This window comes from Macrotis lagotis, chromosome 1, assembly GCF_037893015.1.
Source record: "Macrotis lagotis isolate mMagLag1 chromosome 1, bilby.v1.9.chrom.fasta, whole genome shotgun sequence".
NCBI classification, from domain to species: Eukaryota; Metazoa; Chordata; class Mammalia; order Peramelemorphia; family Peramelidae; genus Macrotis; species Macrotis lagotis.
In genome coordinates, this window is record NC_133658.1 from 51,385,666 (window position 1) to 51,410,597 (window position 24,932).

General features: G+C 37.0%; 1 protein-coding gene and 1 long non-coding RNA gene across 6 annotated transcripts in view; one reads left to right on the top strand and one right to left on the bottom strand.

The window, feature by feature from the left end:
* Positions 1 to 24,932, top strand: part of ANKRD11 (ankyrin repeat domain containing 11) — a 347,116-nt gene that overhangs the window by 258,366 nt on the left and 63,818 nt on the right. For 4 of the 5 annotated variants that reach the window (XM_074200999.1, XM_074201025.1, XM_074201017.1 and 1 more), the window contains one exon: positions 222 to 360. In XM_074200999.1, the coding sequence (XP_074057100.1) occupies positions 222 to 360 (139 nt within the window). Of the gene's footprint in view, positions 1 to 221; positions 361 to 24,932 lie in introns of those variants that run through there. The other variant, XM_074201032.1, reaches the window with a different exon arrangement.
* Positions 4,657 to 21,873, bottom strand: LOC141498089 (uncharacterized). Its single transcript, XR_012471553.1, has 4 exons — positions 21,762 to 21,873; positions 6,002 to 6,085; positions 5,504 to 5,888; positions 4,657 to 5,117 (listed from the first exon to the last, which is right to left on the bottom strand). It is a non-coding gene; the product is annotated as an uncharacterized LOC141498089 (long non-coding RNA).

Below are 24,932 nucleotides of genomic sequence, written 5' to 3' on the forward strand. Positions count from 1 at the left end.
AGTTTCCTTAACTTTAAAGTGAGATAATAAGAGTGCTTATCTCTCAGGGTTATTGTGAGAAGCAAATGATAATTGTTAAGGCCTTAGCACAGTGCCAGGACTGTAGCAGACCTCAAATAAATACCTCTTCATTTCCCCACTGCTTATAAGGAATAATGGAAAACTTTGTGACTGCTTTTTTGCTTTAAAGTATTTCTGAACTTTTTGCTTTTTCTTTCTAGGATAAAGATAAAGTTTCTCTAACCAAGACTCCAAAATTGGACCGGAGTGATGGAGGGAAAGAAGTAAAAGAAAGAGCTACAAAACGGAAGTTGCCCTTCACTGTTGGAACAAATGGAGATCAAAAAGACTCAGATACAGGTAAAGAATCAACACAATTTTAATTGACACTTATCAGCACAGAAAAGTCAGATTGTAAGCTTCTGCAAGTCATTTATTTTGAATATGTCTCCTGAATGATTTAAATTACAGTAAGGCTGACTTTCTCTTTATTTAAAAGAAAGCCAGAGGCCAAATCAATTACAAAAACCATTGTTTTAATGTTAAGATTAATTGGAAAATGGTAACTTCATAGTGAGTCATTTCTCCCTTTGGCTGTCCAATGTCTTATTATCTTCAATCCAATGAAGCTAATTTCCTTGTATTCCCCTCCATTCCTTTCTCCTGTTCCCTCCTCTGACTTCTTCCAGGTCATCCTTTGCCCCCTGGAACAACCTTCCATCTCATATCTGCCAAACTACTCCTCTCTTCCATCAAAAGTCTCCTTAAATCCCAATTCCTCCAGGAAGTGTCCTCATATTAAACAAGGGATGGGGAGAGATTACCCACCCAGCCCAAGTTCTACCTTCAGTCACCTACCCTTGGACTTCGTCCTGCAAGGATGAAATGGTAATAAGGTGAGGGTAGCTACCTACTCAAAGCTTATGGTATCATCCCCAGAGCATTTCCATAGGTACCCATTCAAAATATTCAGTATTATTGAGTAAAGAAAAGTAAATATCTGAACCAGATCTTGAAAGAATGGGAAAGATATGATGTTATTTTCTCCAAAGGACAAAAGAATAAAAAAGTAAATATTTGTGAGAGAAGTCTCTAAAGTTTGCATGTTTTGTTCTCATTACTTTTGGGCCTTTTTAGAATTAGAGACAGGCAAGAGTAATAGTTAAATTCTTGGAAATATTCTCAAATGTTGGAAGGCTGGGTAGAAATAAGGCCTGTGAGGGTGGCAGCTCTGTTATGTGGTTGTTTCTCTGTGGAGTTAACTGGGTCTCAGGAATTACCTTGGAAGTTAAGCCTCCTGCCACCTGTCTGTGCTCAATGTAGAGATATGGGAATTGGCCTGTACTATGGTTCTGGCTACAGAACCTCTTGTTTTGAGCAGGTCTTTTCATATGGTCATTTGGAATATTCTTCATACATTAATTTGTAAACATTCTTTTTCTTGTAATTTTCTGTGTAACATGATCAGTCTATTTAAAGAATTACATTGAGGGGGACAGCTAGGTGGCATAGTGGATAAAGCACTGCCTTGGAGTCAGGAGTACCTGGGTTCAAATCTGGTCTCAGACACTTAATAATTACCTAGCTGTGTTGCCTTGGGCAAGCCACTTAACCCCATTTGCCTCGTGAAAACCTAAAAAAAAAAAATTACATTGAAAGCAAACTTGGGATCTTTACTTAGAAACAGCCTAAAGAAACACATTTCAGATTTTAAGTGATCATTCATTTCTTTTTATTTTAGCATGTGAAAACATTCATATTTATTACTCTGAGTAACACAGCAGTATTTGTTTTCATTCTTATGGATCTATATTGATAAAGATCAAAAATTTATAAATGAGGTAACAGATAATTTTATTTGTCCCTGTGGTCAAAAAAACCCACCACTTGGTTGTGAAGCCTACTGATTAAATTCAGATTTAAATGTAATACCTAGAGTACTTCCTTTTCTTTCTCATCTCTACCTCCTAGCTTTCTTCTAAATCTCACCTGAAGTCTTTATCTCCAGGCAGTTTTTTTCCTGATACTCCTTTATTCTGGGATCTTACTTACATACAGCTTTTTTTATGTTGTCTCCTTCATTAGACTGAGTTGATATCTGACCTTCTCTGCATCCCCAGCAATGACCATAGTTCTTGAAACACAGTATGTGCTTAATAAAGGAGTATTGACTCCATGCAGTGGGGAAGTTGCTTTCTGTTCATTTAGCCAATCTAATGCCACACATCCATTTTCACAATTTACTATTGTTTAGTGGTATTGCTGGTTATTGACTTGTGTGTCATGTGCTTTGAGAATATGTTTCTTTTGATGAAACATCTTTCTGGTTAATAATAGGTTTTTTGTGAGGATGTTTTCTGAATCTGTTATGGTCCACTTCAGAGTTCTGAAACTGTACAGTACAGCTGGTCTTACAGAAGATTGTCATATTTGTTTTCTTATTAAGGTTTTATTTTCAGGTGCCAATAGTCTCTTAATATTCATGTACAAGTTTCTCCATGATTAGTTTATGCTTTTCACCAAGTGAATCACTTTCATCTGTTGGTTCAGTTTCTTTCCAGGGTCAAGCTTGAAGCCATCAGTTTCTTTTTTCTTATGTTTTCATTGATATTTTGGGGTTTTGTCTTTGCTATAATGATCCCCATTACCTCCCCTTCTTCCTTGGAGAATCTATTCCTTTTGAAAAATCATATTTTTTTAGAGAGGAAAAACAGCACAACTGATTGATGAATTGAAAAAGTACAAAAATTTGTGCAGTATCTTAACATATGTGGGACTACCCACCTCCCCAAAATGAAATCTCTCACCTCTGTTCATTTGAGGTTCACTTTATAATTTTATTACAATTATTTTTGATTTTGGAATGTGTCATTCTTTCTGTTTACATTGTTAACTGGGTACTGCTCCTAGATTTATTTATTTATTTATTTTGATGTGAGGGTTTAGAAGGGCTTAGGTATGCTGAAGAATATGAAAAACTGCAAATAACTCTAGGCCCCACACAGATCTTTATTTTTAATAATTCTAATTATATTTAACATCCTCAAAAGTCAACCAACACGGGGATTCTATACGAGAGAGATTAGTGTCTTGTATGCTATGCTGTCTTCCAGATATAGTTGCTTCATGAATTTCCTTCTACAAAAGCTGCAAAATTATCCTGTGAGAAAGTCATGTGACTGAATCTGGATGATGGAGAGAACATGCAGAGCCTATAGTTCTTTAGAGTACTCAAACTCTTTTTCTTTTTTCTTTTTTCGGTTATTTTTTTTTTAACAAGACAGTGGGGTTAAGTGGCTTGCCCAAGATCACACAGCTAGATAATTATTAAGTGTCTGAGACCGAATTTGAACCCAGGTACTCCTGACTCCAGGGCACCACCTAGCCACCCCTCTGAGAACTTACTCTTAACAAAATTTTACTGTTCATAACAAATTTGTGTTTTATATACTTAGGGTAGTAATTGATAAAATAAATTATATGCTGTATTTATTAATTTACAAGTTAGTAAATTTTTTTAGTTTTTTTAACATACTATGCAGAGTATAGTTGTCAGAAATTTTCCACAGTACATCAAAAACTCCCATTTACTTATTGATGACTAACCGACAAATAAGCAAAACCAGAAATGTAAAATCTATGATTGTTGAGGGGTGACTGGTTGTTTTCTTGTCTCTGCTGACTTCACCCAGCAACAGTTCATTTAGATGCTTCCAGGTTTCTCTGTATTCATTTCTTTCACCAGAGTGTTATTCCATTGCATTCATATACTAAATTTGTTTAGGCATTCCCCAGTTGAAAAGTATCTATTTTATTTCCATTTCTTAGCTATCACAAAAGGTTGCTGCAATAACTGAAACCTTCTATTTCTATTTATCTTTTCTCTGTATGCATGAACAAGTTTACCCTAATTGAGTATTATTATTATTATTTTTATGTTTGTTAAGTTATGATTGTATATCTCTACTTCTCAACAGATAGTACTAGTTTTTATTACTTGTTTGAGTGATTTCACCCTCTCTCCCAAAATTACTATAGGAATAAATATCATCATTATTGTCCATCAGTGCTCTAATGTTGGTTATTTCTTTTCTGTGGTGTGGTTCTGTCATTTAATTGTGCCAGTGGATGGATAGACAAGTGCATGGGGAGCTTCCAGCTCTGGCATGTTACTGTAAGTGCTCTAAAGAACTATAGACTCACAGTGGGGAGGAGTTGCCAGTGGCACTTTCACTGATTTCATTTGCTTTTAGAAGTTTGCAGTATGTTTTACTACAGAGTGTTAAACCAGCATTTTCCAAAGGAATAAAAAATGTTCCAACATATTTCTCTAACTAAAAATGGTATTATTGAATAAAATAAAAGCAAAAAGTTTTTAAATATTAACAAATTATTTTCAATGGTTTGCTTCTTTATTTCTTATCCATTTAATTTGTTTTATAATAGCCATACTTCATTATCCAGTAGAATGTGTATATGATTTTAAAGTAATTATATATGGGAGGAATATGCTTAATCATTTCGTAGATAGGAATATACAATCAAAAAAATTTAGCAGCATCTCACCAACTATGCCAGCCCTTCCATCACCTTATAGATAGATAAAATATTGTCAATATTTTTATTGTTATAAAATAAATTTATTGTTTATGCCCTTTGAAAGGATCAGGGTGCCTGGAACTAGTAGCACAGGGAAATGTTCATGTTTGTCAAGATCATGAAAATAAAAAGGAAATTCCATTGTAGAGAATTAGGCCTTTTGCAGAAACCATGCCGGATTGCTGATTTTGGATATGCTTTGGGGTTTTGTCTTGTTCTCTTTCTCCCTCTTTCTCCACCAATTTCCAGGCATTTGCTTTTCCCTAGACAATGCTTTCTATGACTCTTGTAGCTCTATAATAACTGTGGATGCATTTGATGGTTGCTAAGATTTCAAGGTCCTTTTTTTTTTTTAATAGTGGAGACTTTTACTAGAACATTTCTCTTGAGCCACCTTTTCTATTCTTCTTGATGTTCTGAGATGTCTCCCTAGAGAATGTTCTTTTATAGGTGTATCTTCATGTAGTAGCATCACGGAACATGACCTGAGTTCATCTTTACCTGTGGGTCCTGGATGACTGACAGAGACCACAAAAACTGTTCTAAAGACTGTATAATCTGCATTCCCAGTCCTTCAGCATTTTCCAGTAAATGCCCCTCAGGTTTCACTTAGGGTTCCCTTGAATTCTCATGGATTTAAGTACCCTCTCTATGCTAATGAATCTCAAACCTTTCCTGTCCCAATCTCTCTGCTGACCTTCAGCCTTACATCTGCCCTCTAGACAACATAAACTTCATGTGTTTAGAGCAGAATTCATTCTCATTCCCTACCCATCTTCCTTCTTACTATAGAGGATAATCCCATCCTCCCAGTCCTCCAGGCTCACAACCTAAAAGTCATCCTGAACTTTATTCTTTCTCTTCCTCCCCGTTGCCCCCACCCCCATCTCTTGAATAGGTTTACCTCTTGTCCTCCAACTCCATCATCTTTATAGTGTTGTCCCATAGGCTGCTGATGGGTAGCCCACCTCAGATTTCTCCCCACTCTAATCAGTTCTCCATTCAACCTCCAAATGCTTTTCCTAAAGTGAAGGTCCCATCATGTCATCCTGCCAACTCAGTAAAATTCTGGCATATCATATACAAAAAGATCTGTTTTTTAAACCATTCATAAGCTAATCTCCTCCTATCTTTCCAACCTTTCACACTTGTTGCCCATCATCTCCTCTTCCAGCTGGTCACAGAGGCCTCTGTGTCTCTTTTCCCCAGCAGGTCTAGAGCCAGTCTCAGGCCTTCCTCCTGCTGTCCTGCTCCATCTCTCACTCTGATCCTGTCAGTGTTGCCCAGCCCTGATAGGGGAGAGAATGGGAACAAGTTATGTGCAGGCTACTTGTTGCCACTTTTAGGGTCAGGTAGAAGAATTCCTTACATGGATGGGAGCATTTGAGATGTCTTCCCATACCTCACTAGTAGTTTTCCATGTGCCCTTTGGAGTTCACTGTGCACTAGAAGTTGTCCTTCCAGGGCTGAACCTTGGTAATAGAGTCTGGAAAATAAAAACACTCATTTCTGGCAACTTCTCTATTGATATAAGTAACTCAGAGGCTATCGCAAGAATTAGGAAGCTTTGGACATCTTTACAGAGATTTTGTGTTCATCAGGACTATCAGTCACATCAATAGAATACATATACATACATATATATATATATATACATATATATATATATATGTATGTATATGTATATTAGGTTTTTGCAAGGTAAATGGGGGTTAAGTGGCTTGCCCAAGGCCACACAGCTAGGTAATTATTAAGTGTCTGAGACCGGATTTGAACCCAGGTACTCCTAACTCCAAGGCCGGTGCTTTATCCACTACACCACCTAGGTGCCCCTAGAAAATATTTCTCAAGTCAAATTTACTTCATTTGTATACCTTGATTTCTTGAAATCTCTTAGTTTTTCTTTCCGTTCTTCCCTTCAAGTTTGCAATGCAAAAAAAAAAATCACAGTGGTGAGCAAGAAGGGATATTGCAGAAAGGAGCAATTAAATATAAATTTAAAGGCAAAAGAATTACATTACATAATGTGAATGGGAAAGAGTATAATCTAATTACACAAGTATCAGGTGTAGCTATGTAAATGATCACGTAAATATTTTTTTTATTTTTTTCTGCCTTTAATTTTGGTAACTGATTTAAAATTTCAACCTCCCTGTACATCTGCCTTTAATGTTTTTTAAGATTGCAGTTTTGGTGGTAGAAAATGCAGAACATTTGGGAGCTTTGGGATTTATTTTTTTCCCTAAAACTTGACCTATATTTGGAAAATCTTATTTTTCATCCACCTGAGTGACTCTCTATTTCAGGCTGTCAGGATGATCTGGCCTTGTAGTCAGAGCACCTGACTTTGTTCTTTACTTACTCTCTGGGTTAATTTTGTCAAGTTGTTTTTCTTCTCCGAGTCTCAATTTCTTCATCTACAAAATAATGATGAATGAACATTTTCTAAATCCTATATCTACTTGTTTTGCTTTGTTAATTGTTTTCTACCTCATTATTTACCTACATTCTCTTGAAATCAGGTTAACTGTTATGCTGGGAGCTAGCTAACAATTTCCACCTGCAAGCTTTTGCAGCAGATAAGCTTGAGTGTCTCTTCTGAACTTTTGACTCTGCCAGACAAAAGAGAAAAGAGACTCAAATTTTTGTACCTAATCCCTTTCATAAGTGATTTTAGTCTATATATGCTCGCAAGTCATATCTGCCTCATGTTCTGTCCCATTTACCCCTCTATAGTGAGTATCAAAAGAAAATACATTAAAGATAAAGATACCTATTCCTAGGGACTCTCTATATACTAATCTCATCTCTTGGGTGAAGAGGCAAGAGCTTCCCATGATCTTTAGGAAAATATTTCCTAAACTTTAGTGCTCCTTTGACTTTAAAAGAAAATAGTTGCTGGCCTTATCATAGGAACTCCACAAATTATACAATTCATATCTAATTTGCACTCAAATAATGCAATTCTGATTTAATTGCTTTTTCATTGTGAATGCTACAGTTCTCTCAGTCCTTTTGCTTTCTTGGTGCTTGTAAGACTTTTCTTAATGGTTTTCCTGTTCCTGCTCTTTCCTAATGAAGAGAAGACTGAATTACAGTTAGTGTCTGTCAGCTGCTTCCCTAGAAAGACTGAAACTTTAGATATTGAGCAGTGTTCCATTTGTCCAAAGTCATGTTGCTTTGGTTTAGATCTTGTTTTAGTTGTGTTCTCTGTGACTGCTGACAGCAGAATGTCTGTTTTGTGACAGAATATTTTTGACTTTGTGACTATCATTTCTCGTTTGCTTATGGATAGAAGGTCTAGTACTACCTTTTGTGTAGTTTTACACATTGATAAATGTACATTTTGTAATTGATAATGTAATTGGTAGTTTCATAATAAATTGTAATTGATACTATTTTAGTATGAAGTTTCTCAAGCTGTAGGCTCCCCTTACAGCCTTTGACCAGGCTTATGAAAACCTTTTTATTTTTTACTCTAAACCCTATAAATCTAAATTATGCTAAATACTCTAAACTCTATAAATCTAAATTATGCTAAATTAATATCTCTTCTAAGGCATTTCTTTGGGTATTTTTACAGTTATATTGTAGACATTTATCTGTTCTTTAACCTCCTTCCCATGCAGTTTATTGCTTCATGATAATTCCACATTTTGAGTTGTTATCTAAATATAAGGCAAATGCCTTTTTAGTGTCTGCCCTGGACTACTATCCCTCAGTCCACCATCAAACTTTATTTCTTCATTGGAGAATCCCAAATTCATTGTCATCTTCACACTATCTTTTTCCTATCAAAAACAAAAATAAAAACATATTTAAAACTTACTCTCTTTTCATTTTGACAATCTTGTCTTTTCACTTTAACAATCTTGTAGCTTGGAAACCCAGGATGTTTTTTCTTTCCCTATTTTTAATTCTCACATCCCCCCCTTTTCCCCTTCCCTTTTATGCTCTTTGCTCCTTTCTGTTGCCCACAGTCAAGGTTCGTACAGCTATTTTCCTAATTAGTCTCTGTGATTCTAGCCCTGTTCTCCTAAATGGTTATTATATCTAATACCAAAGTGACTTTTCTAGTTTGCCTCTTTAAATGTATAGGTATCCTTAATCCACAAGCATTTAATAATTAGCCACTGTGCACACTGGAATTGTACTAGATACTGGGCATACAGGTACAAAGAATGAAGCCATTTGTTCTCAAAAGGAGTCCACCGAGGTACATATAAAAACTACCTCTTTGGGGGTGGCTAGGTGGCACAGTGGATAAAGCACGGGCCCTGGAATCAAGAGTACCTGGGTTCAAATCCAGTCTCAGACACTGTGTGGCCTTGGGCAAGCCACTTAACCCCATTTGCCTTGCAAAAAAAAACAACCTAAAAAACTGCCTCTTTAAAGTAGTCTGACAAGGAGAATAACAGAGAGCAGAGAGTACTGAGCAATAGGAACTTGGAAGGGCTTAGGAAAGACAGTGCTGGGGCAGGGAGAGATAAGGAGCCATTGTATTCAAACATGGGTTATGACCAATGTAGATACATCAAGTGATGGCAGACAGAGGGTCTGAGAAACACAGGCAAAGCCAATTTGTTAGGATTGCGGAGTGAGCAGAGGGACATAGTGTCCACTGAGACTAGAGATCAGCCAACATTTACCAAGTTCATCTGTGGTGGGCACTGCTCCACTTGTTGGAGATAGGAAGAAATCACAAGGAGGCTCCCTTCTCCCATATTCTAGTGGGACATGGAGAGAAAGCATCCATAGAAGAGTCTACAGTTGTAGATGTAAGGAAATTCTCTCTGAGGAAAAGAAAATTCAGAAGTTTTATTCAGAAGAATTAAGGAACTTCGAGAATTGATCAATTAGAGTAGGAGTATGAAGTGATCAGACATGTGCTTTAGGAAGATCATTTCTGACTGTGAGAGAGACTGAAGACAGGGAAACCACCCAGTAACCTCTGACAGTAGTCCAGGTATGAGGTGACTTGGATCATCATGGTGACAATGTTGGCAGAGAGAAGGGAACATCCATGGAAGATTTTATAAAGGTCAGAATGATAAGATTTAATTAAGTATTGGCAGAGGAGGATGGCACTGAAGTTGTGAGCCTGGGTCTCTGGAAAACATGGGATAACCTCAGTAGTAATTGGGCAGTTAAAAGGGAAAGATTTAAGAGAATAACAGTGGTTCAGTTTTGAACATATCAAGTTTTAAGGACTTGTCTATGAAACAGTTTAAGATGTCACTAGGTGGTTGGTGAGGAGAGAAGTTAGAAGTAGACCAACAGTTCAGAGAACCATCTGCATTAAGAATTGAATGCATATTTGCTCATTTCATCAGTGCAACTGTCAGGGACAATTTTAGAGTATCTGCGATGAAGAATAGCATCTGTACCCAATGAAAGAATTGTGAAGTTTAAACAAAGACCAGAAACTATTACCTTTAATTTTTTTAAAGGTGTCTTATTATGTAATTTTGCTATCTTATATTTTATTTTTTTTATTAAGGATATGATTTCACATTCAATTTTGATCAATGTATAGCATCGTAACAATGTAAAGACTAATAGACTGCCTTCTGTGGGGGGAGGGAAGAGAGATTGGGAGGAAAATTGTAAAACTCAAAAAAACACTAAAAAATGCATTTAATAAAAAAAAATTGAATCCATGTACCTGATATTATCAGGTGAAATAGAATAGAGAGGAAAAAAAGAGGGGCCAGGCCAAAATCCTTGCAGTAACTGTATGAAGATCCAGGAAAGTTGATAGAGGAAAAAAACAGCCAAACATATAGAAGGAGATAGAAGTTTAGAGCAAAGAGAGAAAAGCTGGATGATACACAGTGCCAGTTATAGAGAAATCAAGCAGATTGATGATTGGAAAAAGGCAGCTTGAGTTGGCAGCTATAAGATCAGTGGTAGATAACTTTAGAAACAGTGGTTTCAGTGAAATGATGAGGTGAGTTCAAAACCACAAATGAAAGTTAAAGGGAGATATGGCTATGTTTTCAGCAGTAGAGAAGAAACCTAAAGAGAGATTAAAGAAAAGTGACACAGTGGGAATGATGGAGAGAACAATGCACCAGAGATGAGATTGAATTGGGTATGTAAATGGCTTTGCCTAGGCAATGTGTATAGATGAAGGAAGGGATATTGGCAGAATGTATTGAGTGACATGAGGTAAGGAAAAGCATAAGAGGGAATTCTTAGCAAAATGGCCTTGATAATTTTAATGAAATATAAGGCAAGGTTCTCAGGTAAGGGTGAAAAGATTTTAAAAAGCAACTATGCTGAGTATGATAGTGAGTTAATTCACAATTTGTAAAATGGGTTGCCTTGCCTTACTCTATATAAAATGGGATCATATAACTTTAATTTATGGTGAATTCAGTAATCATGATTTTGTGACTTTGACCAGCTTCATCTAGCATGATGAGAACAGGCCAGGGGCAGAGTATTTGCAAGGATAAACTATAGCATGGTAAGATTGATGATAACATAAAGAGAGAAAAGAAAAATATAGAGTTGAACTGCTCCATTAACAGATTAAGATGGGAAAGAAAGAGAGTGTAACTGCTTCTTTGGTGAGGACCTGGAAAAGAATTGGGAGCATGGGTGATCATGATGAGGATGAAGAATAGATTTCTGGTTAGCAGGCAAGAAGAGAGGTAGAATGATCAAATAAAGGAATTTCAGAATTCATAAACATGGAACTACACTTGCAAGTGTTGATGGTAATAGCAGGCGTATGACCTTCATGTGAAGCAGAGGTGGAATTGGGGAGTAGATGATGGGAAATGAGTAAGTTAAAAGAATTAGGTTAGGTTTGAGGTTAGGATGTTCAGTGTGTATTTTGAAGTATTTTGAATATGAGGGCAAGAAAATGATAAAAAGGTAAATGATCAACAAAGCACTGAAGTCATTAAAAATAGTAGTGAGTCTATTAGATAACTATTGAATATAGCCACCAGCATCTTAAATAGCTTTTAAATATAGATTAGATGAATCTCAAAGAAACAATTACTGAATTATAATCAAAATGGTAGAGCTTTGAAGTGGCAATAGGGATCAAGGAATATTCTAATCTTTGCTACCATAACCAGTGAATGAATTAGCTCACCAGTGTTCAAAAGGTTATGATCAATAGGGATCCTGCCCTCAGAGTATGCATAAAGGCAGAAGGATCAAGAAAGAAAAGTTTTTTAGTTATAGAGTATGTATTCCAATAGGCACAACAAAAGTAGTAGGTAGCTCTTGTGTGGGATGACAGGTTTTAAGTATTATCAAATGGAAGTTTAGGAGTGATTTAAGGTAGATTACTGATCGATACATTTATATGTGTTACCATTGTCTATCAGGGTTCTGCCTAGGAGTATCAAGCAGCTGTGGGTATCTAGAAAATAGGTCCTGGGACCAGACAACTGCTGTAGAGATGAAGTAGAATGGACCAGCAAAGCCAGGGAACAAGCCTAGGGCAAGACCTCTAGTGTGGGTGTATGTAAATGTTTACAAAATTAAATGCCAAGTGGTTAAAAGCAAGGTAGCAAGATAAAGCTTTTATTAAAGACCTAGTCACTGGGCTACATCCCTGGGATACAAATATAAGAAACCAAGATAGCCCCAATTCTGAAAATGCCCTTCTAATAGAGGATGAAAGACAAAAGAAAACTAGGGGTGTGGCAAGGCTGCAGCTCCGGGACAGATTTGGTGTGGAAGGTAGTGCTTGAGTGACCTTGGTAGGTGAGGGATGGCAATGACAGAGGCCCTGTGTGAGCTCATATGTGGACCTACCCCCTCCCCATGAGTCTTCCATTCCATAGCCAACCCACTTGGATCTATAGGTTGTGATCGATTTAGCTTTTAAAAACGAGAATATTTGTAAAATATTTTGCTTTGTGACTAGCACATGATAGATGCTTATTTAATTCTTTTTTCCTTTCATTTCTTTCTTTCCCCCTTCACTTTAAAGGTCTCATGTACTCTTCCTATGGTGAGAGTATATATATTTTTTTTATTCCACAAGTACTTGAATTTTTTTAGAGCCCCAAGCAATTCACAAGCCTAACCTCAAATGCCACATAATTGATGTTTCAGTGTTCAGTTGCAAAGATTTGGAGCTGAGAAAAATGAAACCAGCTCTCAATAATTATTCAATATTGATTAGGTTTGTTAATTGACTTAGGGGTGTCTAAAGTAATATTTTCTAATCTTTTTGGGGGAGGTACAGAGCAGTCAGTGGCATAAACCCTTCGTTTGCCTCAAACCAGCTTTTGACTTTTCAAATGGGTTTGAGTTGCTTTAAAAATCACAACCATTATATTTTTTATAACCATTATATTTTGATGCTTTTCACACAGTGCTTGAAACTATAACATTTCTCCTTAATGTATTGATGATCACTATCTTTTGACTTGAGGTTTTATTTTCTACCTACTTTATTTGAAGAAAAATTCTTCTGTAATTTCTTTCTAAATTAATCAGTGGATTATGATCCAGTTTGTAGCTTCAGTACATTGTGTGGATTACTCATTAACAAAATTTGTTGAGTCTAAAACCTGAAAATTATGTAAGGCTTCATTTAAATACTCTGACTGGATAGTGTTTAAATAGTCTTGAAGACTTGTTTCCACATGGGTTTAAAGATGACTAAAATAAATAAGAGTATTCAATCATAACCACATTAAAAGTGATAATGAGGTAAAACTGCTTGAGATTCTGGGAATCAGTTTTGTTTTTGTTACTCGATGACCTGCCTACTTTTTTGACATTCATTTTTTAAAAATTAGATTTCCAAATTCTCTCTCATCTTTCCCCCAACTATTGAGAAGGCAAACAGTGTGATATCAATTATACTTGCAAAGTCATCCAAAACATTTCCATATTAGCTGTGATAGAAGGGAAAAAAGTTAAAAGCAAGAAATATAAAAAGGTCAAAAAGAAGTATGTTTCATTCTGTCCCCAGACTTCCTCAGTTGTCTCTTTGTAAATGGATGGTATCTTTCATCATGAATCCTTTGGAATTGTCTTGCTTTATTGTGTTGGTCAATGCTAAGTCTTTCATAGTTGTAATTATCCTTACCAATATTGCTGTTACTGTGTACAATAACACAGCATTGTGAACTTGGTTCTACTCACTTTGCATCAATTCATCATTCATTTTGCATCATTCACATGTCTTAGGTTTTTCTGAAACTTTCCTGTTTTTAATTTCTTATAGCATATTACATCATCATATACAACTTGTTCCCCAATTGATATGCATCCCTTCCATTTCCAGTTCGTTACCATCACAAAAAGAGCTGTTGTAAATATTTTTGTACTTGTTTTTATAAATTTTGCTGTTATCTATATATTTGAGAAATGAGAGTTTATCAGAGAAATTTGTAGTAAATTTTATTCCCATTTCCTTCCTTTCTTTCTAATGGACTACATTCATCTTGTATTTATTCATCTTTGTTTAGTTTTACCTTTAATGTCCAAATTATGCTATCAATTTGATCATATCTTAATAGACATGAGATGTTAGTCTTTGCTCAGTTTCTGCCAAATTGGTCTCTTAAGTTTTCCCAGATATTTTGTCGAATAGTGAGTCTTGTCCCAGAATCTTGGATCTTTGAGTTTTTTAAGCACTTGATTGCTTTGGTTATTTACTACTTTGTATTATGAAATAAATACCTAATGTTTTCTACTGATCCATAGCTCTATATCTTAACCAGTAACAGATTGTTTTGATGATTACTACTTGGTATTATAGTTTGAGTTATGGTACTGCTAGACCACCTTTCCTTCACAATTTTTTTTTAGTTTTTTTTTTTTTTTTTGCAAGGCAATGGGGTTAAATGGTTTGCCCAAGGCCACACAGCTAGGTAATTATTAAGTGTCTGAGTCTGGATTTGAACTCAGGTCCTCCTGACTCCAGGGCTTGGTGCTCTATCCATTGTGCCACCTAGTCACCCCTCCTTCACAATTTTTAATAATGATTTCCTTGATATTCTTGACCTTTTGTTTTTTCAGATGAATTTTGTTATTTTTTAATAGCTCTAAAAAAGAATTCTTTGGTCTTTGAATTATGGCACTGAATAAGTAAATTGACTTAGGTGCATGTGTTATTTTTGTTATGGTAACTCTGTCTACCTATGAGCAATTAATATTTACATCTGTCTTTATTCTTATGAAAAATTTTGTAATTGTATTTGTCCCTGGATTTATCTTGGCAGGTCCCAAATATTTTAAATGACTGCAGTTACTTTCATTGAAATTTTTCTTTCTTCTCTCCTGCTGAATTTTATTTATTGGCAATATGCAGAATTGCTAATGGTTTATATGAACGTTCTTATTGCTACATTTGTTAATTGTTCTAACTAGTTTTCTAGCTAGTCCTCTAGGGTTCTATAAGTATCCCATTATATAATCTGCAGAGTGATATTTTTGTTTCCTCATTGCCTGTTTTTATTTATTCAATTTCTTTTTCCTGTCTATAGCTATAGCTGGCATTTCTAATATTTTACTTAATAATAAAGATGATAATGGGCCTACTTGTTTTATTCCTAATCTAATTGGGAAGGCTTCTGGTTTATCCTCATTACAGATGATGCTTACTCTTAACATTTTAAGAAAGGCTCCATTTTTTCCCCCTTATACTTTCTAGTTTTTATTTGTTTAATAGAAGTGGTTATTGTATTATTTTTGTTTTTCAATGAAAACTTTTTCTTTCAATTTATTTTGTAATAAATTCTTTTTTAAAGAACTGCTAAGCAGTTATTTATAGATCATATGTTCAGAAAAGTATGATGAGGAAATCTTACATTTCAATGACAGGTGTTACACAGCAGCTAGAATCCTGGGCCTGGAATCTGGAAGAACTGAGTTCAAACCTTGTCTCAGACACTCTTTCATTCTGTTCATCTTCGTCTATCTATTTTTTCAGTACAGAAACAGCACCTCCTTTCCAAAGGTGATTGTAAAGACCAAATGGGAGAACAGTGGTCAATCTCTTAGCCAATGAACATGTTAGGTTGTGTGGTCATGGGGTTTGGGTGGTGGCAGCAGTAGCAGCAGTTCATCCATCTATAAAGTATATTGGGGAAGGCCCTCCTTAGGGTGCAAGCTTTGTGCTCTAGGAAATTTTCTTTAAAAACGGGCAAATAGTGTTTTCTTCAAGTAAAAGCTGGTCTTACCTTCTCATCTCAACCCTTCACAGTCACTTCTGCCTAAGCCTCCTGGTACCTACTGAGTAAATGGAAATCCTTCTATCTGACATTTAAGTCCTCTTCTTGGCAAATGCTCCTCTCCCCTTCTAGCCTTCTCTTTGTGTCCTGCAAATACTCTACAGAGCTCTCTTTGCCTCTCTTATTCACATGCCATGTGTTTCTGCTTTGTACAGACTGTGCCATATGCCTAGAATTCTTTACCCTCATTTCTTTCCCCAATGAATTCCTACTCATCCTTGAGAGCTAAACTTAAATGTCATTTGCTAATATGAAATGTTCCCTAATTCCCCTAGTCTGTAATGACCTTTTTCTCCTTTTAAGGGTATTTTTTATCTTTTATGCACATAAAATCTATTTTTTTTATTATCACCACTTGTCTCCATTATCTCAATGATGACTATAAAATTGTTGAAGTAATGACTGTTTCAAATTCTAACTTTTGTCTCTTCCAATCCCCTAGCAGTCCTGTACATACAGATGGCACTTAATAAATAGTTTTGTTGTTGAATTGAATTCCATTTTTATTTTATTTCGAAGATTCATATTGGAAGCTAAACTGAATAAATGTTTTCCTACTTGCTTTACTTACTCATCCTCATACCAACTTCTGTTTTCTTGAGAAAGTAATGAATTTGACATCCTATTGACTAAGTAATGAATACATTTGTTCTTTTGATTTCAGTATATTTGAATGTCTTTCACTCAGATCTGAAGTTTGCTTTTCTTATATTCACAATAAAAACATACTTTTCTTTATTTCTTTTTAATGTCCCCTTTATTTCATTGCCTTAGGTCAGACAAACCTCAGTAGAAAGGGTTTGTAATTAAGGCTTATCATGGCCTTTCAGTCAAAGTGTTGCAATTGAAATGAAGGTAAACTCCAAGAACCTTTAATTTATTGGTAAAGCTAGCAGATACTAATAAAAAGGAGTCTTTAGTTCCTCAGCAAGACTTTTTTTTTTGCAAGGCAAATGGGGTTAAGTGTCTTGCCCAAGGCCACACAGCTAGGTAATTATTTAGTGTCTGAGACTGGATTTGAACCCAGGTTACTCCCGACTCCAGGGCTTGTGCTTTATCCACTGTCACCTAGCCGCCCCTTCAGCAAGACTTTTGACTTTTCACCACCCCTTCCCCCCACCCCCCAAAAAGCAGAGTGATCATTTTTGCAGACAAAAGGAAGACCATCCGAAACAGAAGGCAGCATCATGAAGAGGGACCACAATGTGATTGGTTTACAAAATCTGAAGCATCAAAGGAATGGGGGAAATATGATTGCAGAAATTGGAAATATGGGCCTGTAGTAAACCCTTCTTCCAGCTAGGAAATTCTGATTAATTTATTCCACCTGTAAAAATAACCAAGTATATACATTTCTTCTAATTATATAAGGGCAGCTAGTGATATAGTGATAATGGACTTTCTTTTTAAATTAAAATGATTTATAGGGAATCTGAACTTTTTAACTTAACAGAAGAAAATTGAACTTCTGAACTTCAGAGACAAAGAAACTTGATTGAGGCAACTATAGGAAATGTTGGCAATTATTCAGAATAGACTCAATAGCATTATTTAAATGTATGATATTATTCAGTCATCCCATCACTTTGGCCTTTCCCACTTCTCTCTTGACTCCTTACTGATAGGTTTCCTGAGTCTCTGGTCTTGTGAATGTGCGTGTCTTCAAAAAACAAGTATCATCCCTAAGTTCTGCTTTTCAGCAGTTAAACTCTTAAGTTCCTGTGACTAGGAGAATTTCAATTTCCTCTGTTCTGCACTATCTGTGCTCTACAGAGTCATTGAATGCTAGTTGGTAACTCCTGAATAAAATTTAACAGTCTACAGTGCTGGCTGGGCTTCTTTAATTCACTCCTATTGAGCTTGGTCTTTGTTGCCTATACAGGGACTATACTGAGAGAACCTAGTACTTAGAAGTGTGTTAAATAGGGAACACTTTCCCAGCCAGTGCTGAGAAATTAAGGATATTTATTCTATTTTGAGTAATGGCATTTTTCCTCAGGGTCCCATCATATATGCTTGTAGCATCATGTTGTGACTGTTAAAACACTTGAGTGCATACAAGGAGGTGATAAGTTTGCAGAAAATGCTATTTAATGTAGGAGTGTGTCTCTGATTATAAAATTTGGGATTAGTGTTTTCTCAAGCATGACTTTATTTGAATAATCTAATAAAATGTTACTCTTTTCTATATCTTACTGTTTTACTTTTCACACCTTTTATATAGCCTTGTCAGTCAAACAAACATTTACTTAGGACATAGGGTTTGATAGGCATTGCCAATTTGGGGGATATATAGAAAAAGAAACAATCTTGCACACAAAGAGTTTGCCCTTCATCAAGGAAAGAGGGTAACAGTTGAACTGAAGCTCATAAAAGAGATTAGAGCTAGATAAGAAGACCTAGGAATCACCTTACACAGACATGTTCAGGCCCTTGAGAGCTGATAGGATCATCCAGAGAAATAGTGGTGGGGGGGGGAGCAGCGGTCTAGGAGACCTAGAACAGGACCTTACAGTCTACCTCCGAAGTTTGATATGGATCTTACCACAGAGGATACTAAAAAGCAACAGTCAGACATGTTTGGGGAGAACCTAGAAAGAACTGTGACTCAGAAATCGAGATAGAAAGGTCAGGAAGAGGTGGTCAGTATCATATCATACAAAGAGGAAAGAAGGAGGAAGATTGATAAAAGGCCAGGAAGTTTGGCAAATGACAAATCTGAGGTCAGAAGTCAGGTTGCAAAGGGTTGGGAAGAGAGTGAGAAGAAGGAGATAATGAGGTAGAATATTTTTCCAGTAAGATTGTTCTGAGAAGGAGAGAAGAGATAAAGGACAATACAGTTTATGGGCATACAAAGGGTTTTTTAAGGATAAGCAAGATATGTATGGGTTTGAGGGCAGCAGAGAAGAAACCATTCTTTAGGGAGAGATTGAAAATTAGAGAAAGAGTGAGTGATTGTGGGGGAGTAATCTGAAGACTCTTTGAGGAAATGCTATCAAGGGTACATACACATAGCAATTCCTCATCAAAGGTTGTAGAAAAGGAGATGTGGTGGGGAATGATGTCAGGGATTGGAAATGTGAAAGGGTGACAAAGGAGTGCCACAAGCAAAGCACCTCAGTTTTTTTCCATTTCAAACCTTTCTTGTTTGAAAACTTACCTTTTTTTAAAAAAAATTAATTTAAGGCAGTGGGGTTAAGAGTGACCTGCCCAAGGACCCACAGCTAGGGAAATATGTCTGAGGTCAGATTTGAACCCAGGTCCTCCTGACTCCAGGGTCAGTGCTCTATCCACTGAGCCACCTAGCTTCCCTCAAAACTACCTTTTAATATGCTTTCAGGGTACATTTAAGTGTTTATGTCCAGAGACCTGGTGTACGTATTCTTGGAGTTTAAACTCTAGTGGGAGAGATGAAATGTATATAGCATTTAATTGAAAGGATGGATATGAATTTCACGTTTATCTAGACAGATCCAGTTGAGATTTTGCAAAAGGGCTTTGGAATCACCCTCCATTAGATGGAAGTGGAAACTTAGGTGGGTGAGTGTACAAAGGAAGATATCTTAAGTAGCAAAAATGTCCTGAGAAATCTATAGAGGTGGGGAAAGGAACAAAACTGGTTCCTGTCCTAGAATTCATCTTACCTCTGCTACCTTGTAGAGTTCTTTGTTTCCTTTTAAAGATGTTCAGGTTAATATTCCTTTAGCAAATCAAGCCTTTCCTGATTCCTACTCCTTTCCTTCCCCCTCCCCTGCCATGATGTTATCTAAAACTTTACCTTCTGTGTATTTTATATGTCTGTAGTCTGCTCTGATAGAACATAATTGTTTGAGGATAAGAGGCAGTCCCATAGTTTAGTCCCTTAATGTATGATTGTCAGTTAAGTAGGACAGAATACTGGGAGGATATTATCTGATAAAGTTAGTTGAAGGCAGTTTGGAGGGAATTTTAAATATTGGGTTAAGCTGTTTTGAAGACTGTGGGGACCATTGGAGAAGATAATATGATAGAGAACTGTGTAGGATGAACCAGAGGAGAAACAGACTTAGACCTGGCAGCCATTAAGAGAGTAGTGCACCCTTCTAGATCAGAAATTATAGAGGGTGTGTGTTTGAATTTATGAGGGAGCATGGAGAATGAAAAGAAGATGATAGAAGTGCAAAGTATGGCCTTCCCAAAAAGGGAGATTGTTGATCTTGATGCAGAGTCTATGCCAAGGATGGAAATTCCTCTTTTTTGTATGATGAGAAAGTGGTATGATGGAAATGCCAGGTCAGTTGAGGAGGTTTCCAGAGATAAATGTTTGTACTACACATTACTGCAACTTCTGTTCTGTTATTCAGATACTAAGGTCTTCTCCAGGATAAATACTTGTCTTTCCTAAAATTCTACTTATGTGCTTTCCAATCCAAATACTACAATGCATCTAATTGATAATACACATTTATATGCATATGCAACCAATATATATAAAACATGGAATGAAAATATATCTATTTTTAAAGGAATCAACTGCTAGCAAAAAATTGCTCTTGGGGCGGCTAGGGGGCGCAGTGGATAGAGCACCGGCCCTGGAGTCAGGAGTACCTGGGTTCAAATCCTGTCTCAGACATTTAATAATGACCTAGCTGTGTGGCCTTGGGCAAGCCACTTAACCCCATTTGCCTTGCAAAAACCTAAAAAAAAAAATTGCTCTCATGCTTCTCAATGCCAAACTAATATAGTGAGCAGTTCTACAGGGCCATAAATGAAAGACATTCACAAGATGAATGAAAAGTGTGTGCTAGCTAACAAGAATTAATGAAATCTTTTCATTGACTGAAGGAGAATTCAATGTTGTATTAGAACTAGAAGAGGGGAAAATGGGTTTAGTGGAAAGAGCATCATGCTGGGTGATAATATTTAAGATAATCTAATCTGCCACTGCTTTACAACTCTGGGCAAAGCCTTTAAGTTAAAATCTCTGTAATTTATTTTCACCATCTAAAAAAACAGGACAATAAGAATGTGTCTACCCACATCTAGAGATGTTATAGACAAATGAGATCACTATATGTAAAAAATGCTTTGTAGAAATATGCCAGAACTATCATTGGTCATACAATTTGCCAATCCCTTTAGGTGGTGTGTGTGTGTGTGTGTGTGTGTGTGTGTGTGTGTGTGTGTGTGTGTGTTTGCAAGGCTAAGTGGCTTGCCCAGTACCACACAGCTAGGTCATTATTAAGTGTCTGAGGACGGATTTGAACCCAGGTACTCCTGACTCCAGGGCCGGTGCTCTATCCACTGCGCACCTAGCCACCAGCCAATCCCTTTAAAAGACAAAAGTGAAGTATAATTAAAGCAGATTTAAAAGATTCTGAATTTTTTGCTTTGAAAGCACTAAAACTTAGAGGGAGAGAGAAGTGTCAGTGCTGTAAATTGGTTGGGACAATGAGGTCATTGAAAAATTTCTTGGAAGGTGTACCATTTTCTCCCTGAGGGTTTTGCTTTCTCTTATAAATGCTTTCTTCCTCCCTTCAGCACTTCTTTTCTTTCTGATCTTTCCTTAACAATTATCATCCAAGAAAAGTTTGGATGAAAGTAGGGTCTTCTGAGGGACCCCATCAAATGAAGAACTTAGCAGCTAGGTTTACTTCCTAAAAAAGGAACCAGGGGCGGCTAGGTGGCGTAGTGGGGCGGCTAGGTGGCACAGTGGATAGAGCACGGGCCCTGGAGTCAGGAGTACCTGGGTTCAAATCCGGTCTCAGACATTTAATAATTACCTAGCTGTGTGGCCTTGGGCAAGCCACTTAACCCCATTTGCCTCGCAAAAAAAAAAAAAAGGAACCAGTGTCCAAACAATCCAGAACCAGAAAAAATAATTGTTAAAAGAATTGAGGAAGTTTGAGTGAGAGCAGGAAACAAGAACCGAGCCAAAAGGTGAACCAAAGGAGGATCACTTACTTAAAAGTGTGTTTTAGGGAAGCAGTTGTCTGGTGTGGTCATCTATGGCCATTTTCAGAATTTAGTTGTCTGTTGGATGTTCTTAGGGTGCTCAGAAACTTCCTCCTCGACAGTCTAGTTACCCTTAGCAACAAGAGAATCTGGATAGTATTAGACCTATGTTGCCAGGAAAAAAATATTGATTCTCTGGAATCTAGAATTTGAACATAAAGTTTATTTTTTCCTTCCTACTTTGGATTTTAGAGATAAAATTTCAATGCAGTGTATATTCTTTTTCTTCTTATTTGTCTGGGTGAACTTCCCCTTTCTCTTATTATTATAGAATGACCTGAGAAACTATATTATAATTTGGCAAATTAGTAATTTGAATAAATTCTAGTTTATTTCTCTTTGGGGTAAAGGAATCAATATTTACTAAAATTTCTGAAGACTGTGCCATATTTCCCGAGTTGCTCTTTCCTTCTTTCATTTCTCTCTTCTTGGACTTCTTTCTCATCTTCTCTCCCTCAGATTCATAGATGGTATGTCCTCAACCACATATTCACATGTAATCTGCTTTAGAAACCTAATTTGCCTTTTCTTCATAATGAAATGCTCCTCAGACAGGAGATAGAACCCTAGGTTGGATTATTTTGAAATCTGCTATGAATATGTATTTCATTTTTCTCATAGCCTTCATGGGAAGATAGGCACTGTCTGAGACTGCTAGCTCAGTCTGAAAAACTATAAAAAGAGTTGAGATGTTACCTCAAGAGCTTTACTGAAAGGAAAATTTGGAGTTTCCATCTCAAACTTCAACTTACCCCTTTTATTTTATATTTTTTATTTTTTGCAAGGCAATGGGGTTAAGCTAAGGCTTGCCCAAGGCCACACAGCTGGGTAATTATTAAGTGACTGAGGCAGGATTTGAAATCAGGTACTCCTGACTCCAGGGCTGGTGCTCTATCTACTGCGCTACCTAGCCACCCCTACTTACCCCTTTTAGATGCAATTCCATTACTGTGGGAGGGGATCATCATTAATTTTCTTAAATTTTTTGTGTAATATTTTCCAAATTTTCTTCTCCCCTGCCTTTTTTTAATTTTATTTTTTAATTCTCATTTTGTACAAATGCTTTTTTTTCATTAATAAAATATTCTTGTTTAAGAGTGAACAAAATACCCCTCCCCCCATGAATATAGACTTGCTTGGGCGATAAAGTAAAAGGGAGAGAAAAAAATTAAAATTAAAAAAAGAATAATAGTAATAATTGTAGGTATGGCCAGGTGGCACAATGGACAAAGCACCAGCCCTGGAGCCACGAGCATCCAAGCCCACATCCAGCCCCGTAGACCCAACAATCACCCAGCCATGTGACATGCAAGCCACCCAATCCCCACTGTCCTGCAAAAACCTAAAAGAAGAAAAAAAAAGACCCAAAAATAAAATAAAATAGTAATAATAGTAGGGGTGGCTGGGTGGCAGACAGAGCATTGGCCCTTGAGTCAGGAGCAGCCGGGTCTAAATCCAGCCCCAGACACCCAAAGATCACCCTGCTATGTGTCCCCAGGCAGGCCACCCAGCCCCATTTGCCCTGCACCCTCCCCCAAATAATAATAATAAAAAATGTGCTTCAGTCTTTGTTCCAACACCAACAACTCTGTCATGGGTGGATCACATTCTTTATGATAAGTCCATCACAAAAGTTACTTCCATATTTTTCCACCATTGCCATTGCTGATCACAACTCCCTCCTTTCTTATTTCTCCACTGCCATGTACTGTATTTTCTCTCTCCTTTCACTCTGACTCTGCTGTAGGGTCACTGAGTGGCGCAGCAGACAGATCCCTGGTCCTGGGGCCAAGAAGCCCTGAGCCCCCATACCACCCCTTAGGCCCAGAATCCACCTGGCCCTGTGGTCCTGGGCAGGCCTTCCAATCCCAGCCCCTTGCAAGAAGTAAAAAAGAAAATGTGTTATATCTGACCACTGTCCCCCCGTGGTCCATCCTCTCCTCCTTTATTCACATCCCCACCCCTTCCCCCTGCTTCCCCCTCCTTCTTACTCCAGATGCCTATACCCCATTGAGTATATATGCTGTTTCCTCTCCTAGCCACCTCTGATGAGAGCAAAGGTTCCCTCATTCCCCTTGCCTCCCCCTTCCATATCATTGCAATAGCTCATTGTAATAATAAAAAAATCTTGTTATATGAAATATCTTGGCCTATTCCCTCTCTCCTTTTTCTTTCTCCCATTACATTTCCCTTTTTTTCCATTAACTCCATTTTCACACCATATTTTATCTTCAAATTCAGCATTCTCCTGTGCTTCATCTATAAAAGCTCCTTCTACCTGCTCTATTAACTGAGGAGGTTCATATGAGTATTATCAGTGTCATTTTTCTATGCAGGAATACATGCAGTTCATCCTCATTAAGTCCCTCATATTTCCCCCCTCTCCTCCAATCTCCATGCTTCACCTGAGTCCTGTATCTGAAGATCAGACCTTCTGTTCAGCTCTGGCCATTCCAAAAGGAACATTTGAAATTCCCCTGGTTCATTGAAAGCCCATCTTTTTCCCTGGAAGAGGACATTCAGCCTTGCTGGGTAGTTCATTCTTGGCTGCATTCTAAGCTCTTTTGCCTTCCGGTATATTATATTGCAAGCCCTACGAGCTTCCAATGAAGTTGCTGCTAAGTCCTGTGTGATCCTGACTGCAGCTCCACAGTATTTGAACTGTGTCCTTCTGGCTGCTTGTAATATTTTCTCTTTGACTTGGGAGTTCTGGAACTTGGCTATAATATTCCTAGGGGTTGGTTTTTTGGGATTTCTTTCTCGGAGGGATCGGTGGATTCTCTCCATTTCTATTTTGCCTTCTGCTTCTAGATTATCAGGGCAATTTTCCTGTAGTAATTCTTTGAAATTGATGTCAAGGCTCTTTTCCTTATCATGACTTTCAGGTATTCCAATAATTTTTAAATTATCTTCCCTAAGTCTGTTTTCCATATCATATGTTTTTGCAATGAGATATTTCACATTTTCTTGTAATTTTTCATTTTTTTTTTGGTTTTGAAGTATTGATTCCTGATTTCTGGTAAATTCATCAATCTCCCTGAATTCTATTCTTTGTCTGAAGGATTTGTTCTCCTCAGAGAGTTTTCTTATCTCTTTTTCCATCTGGCCAATTTTGCTTTT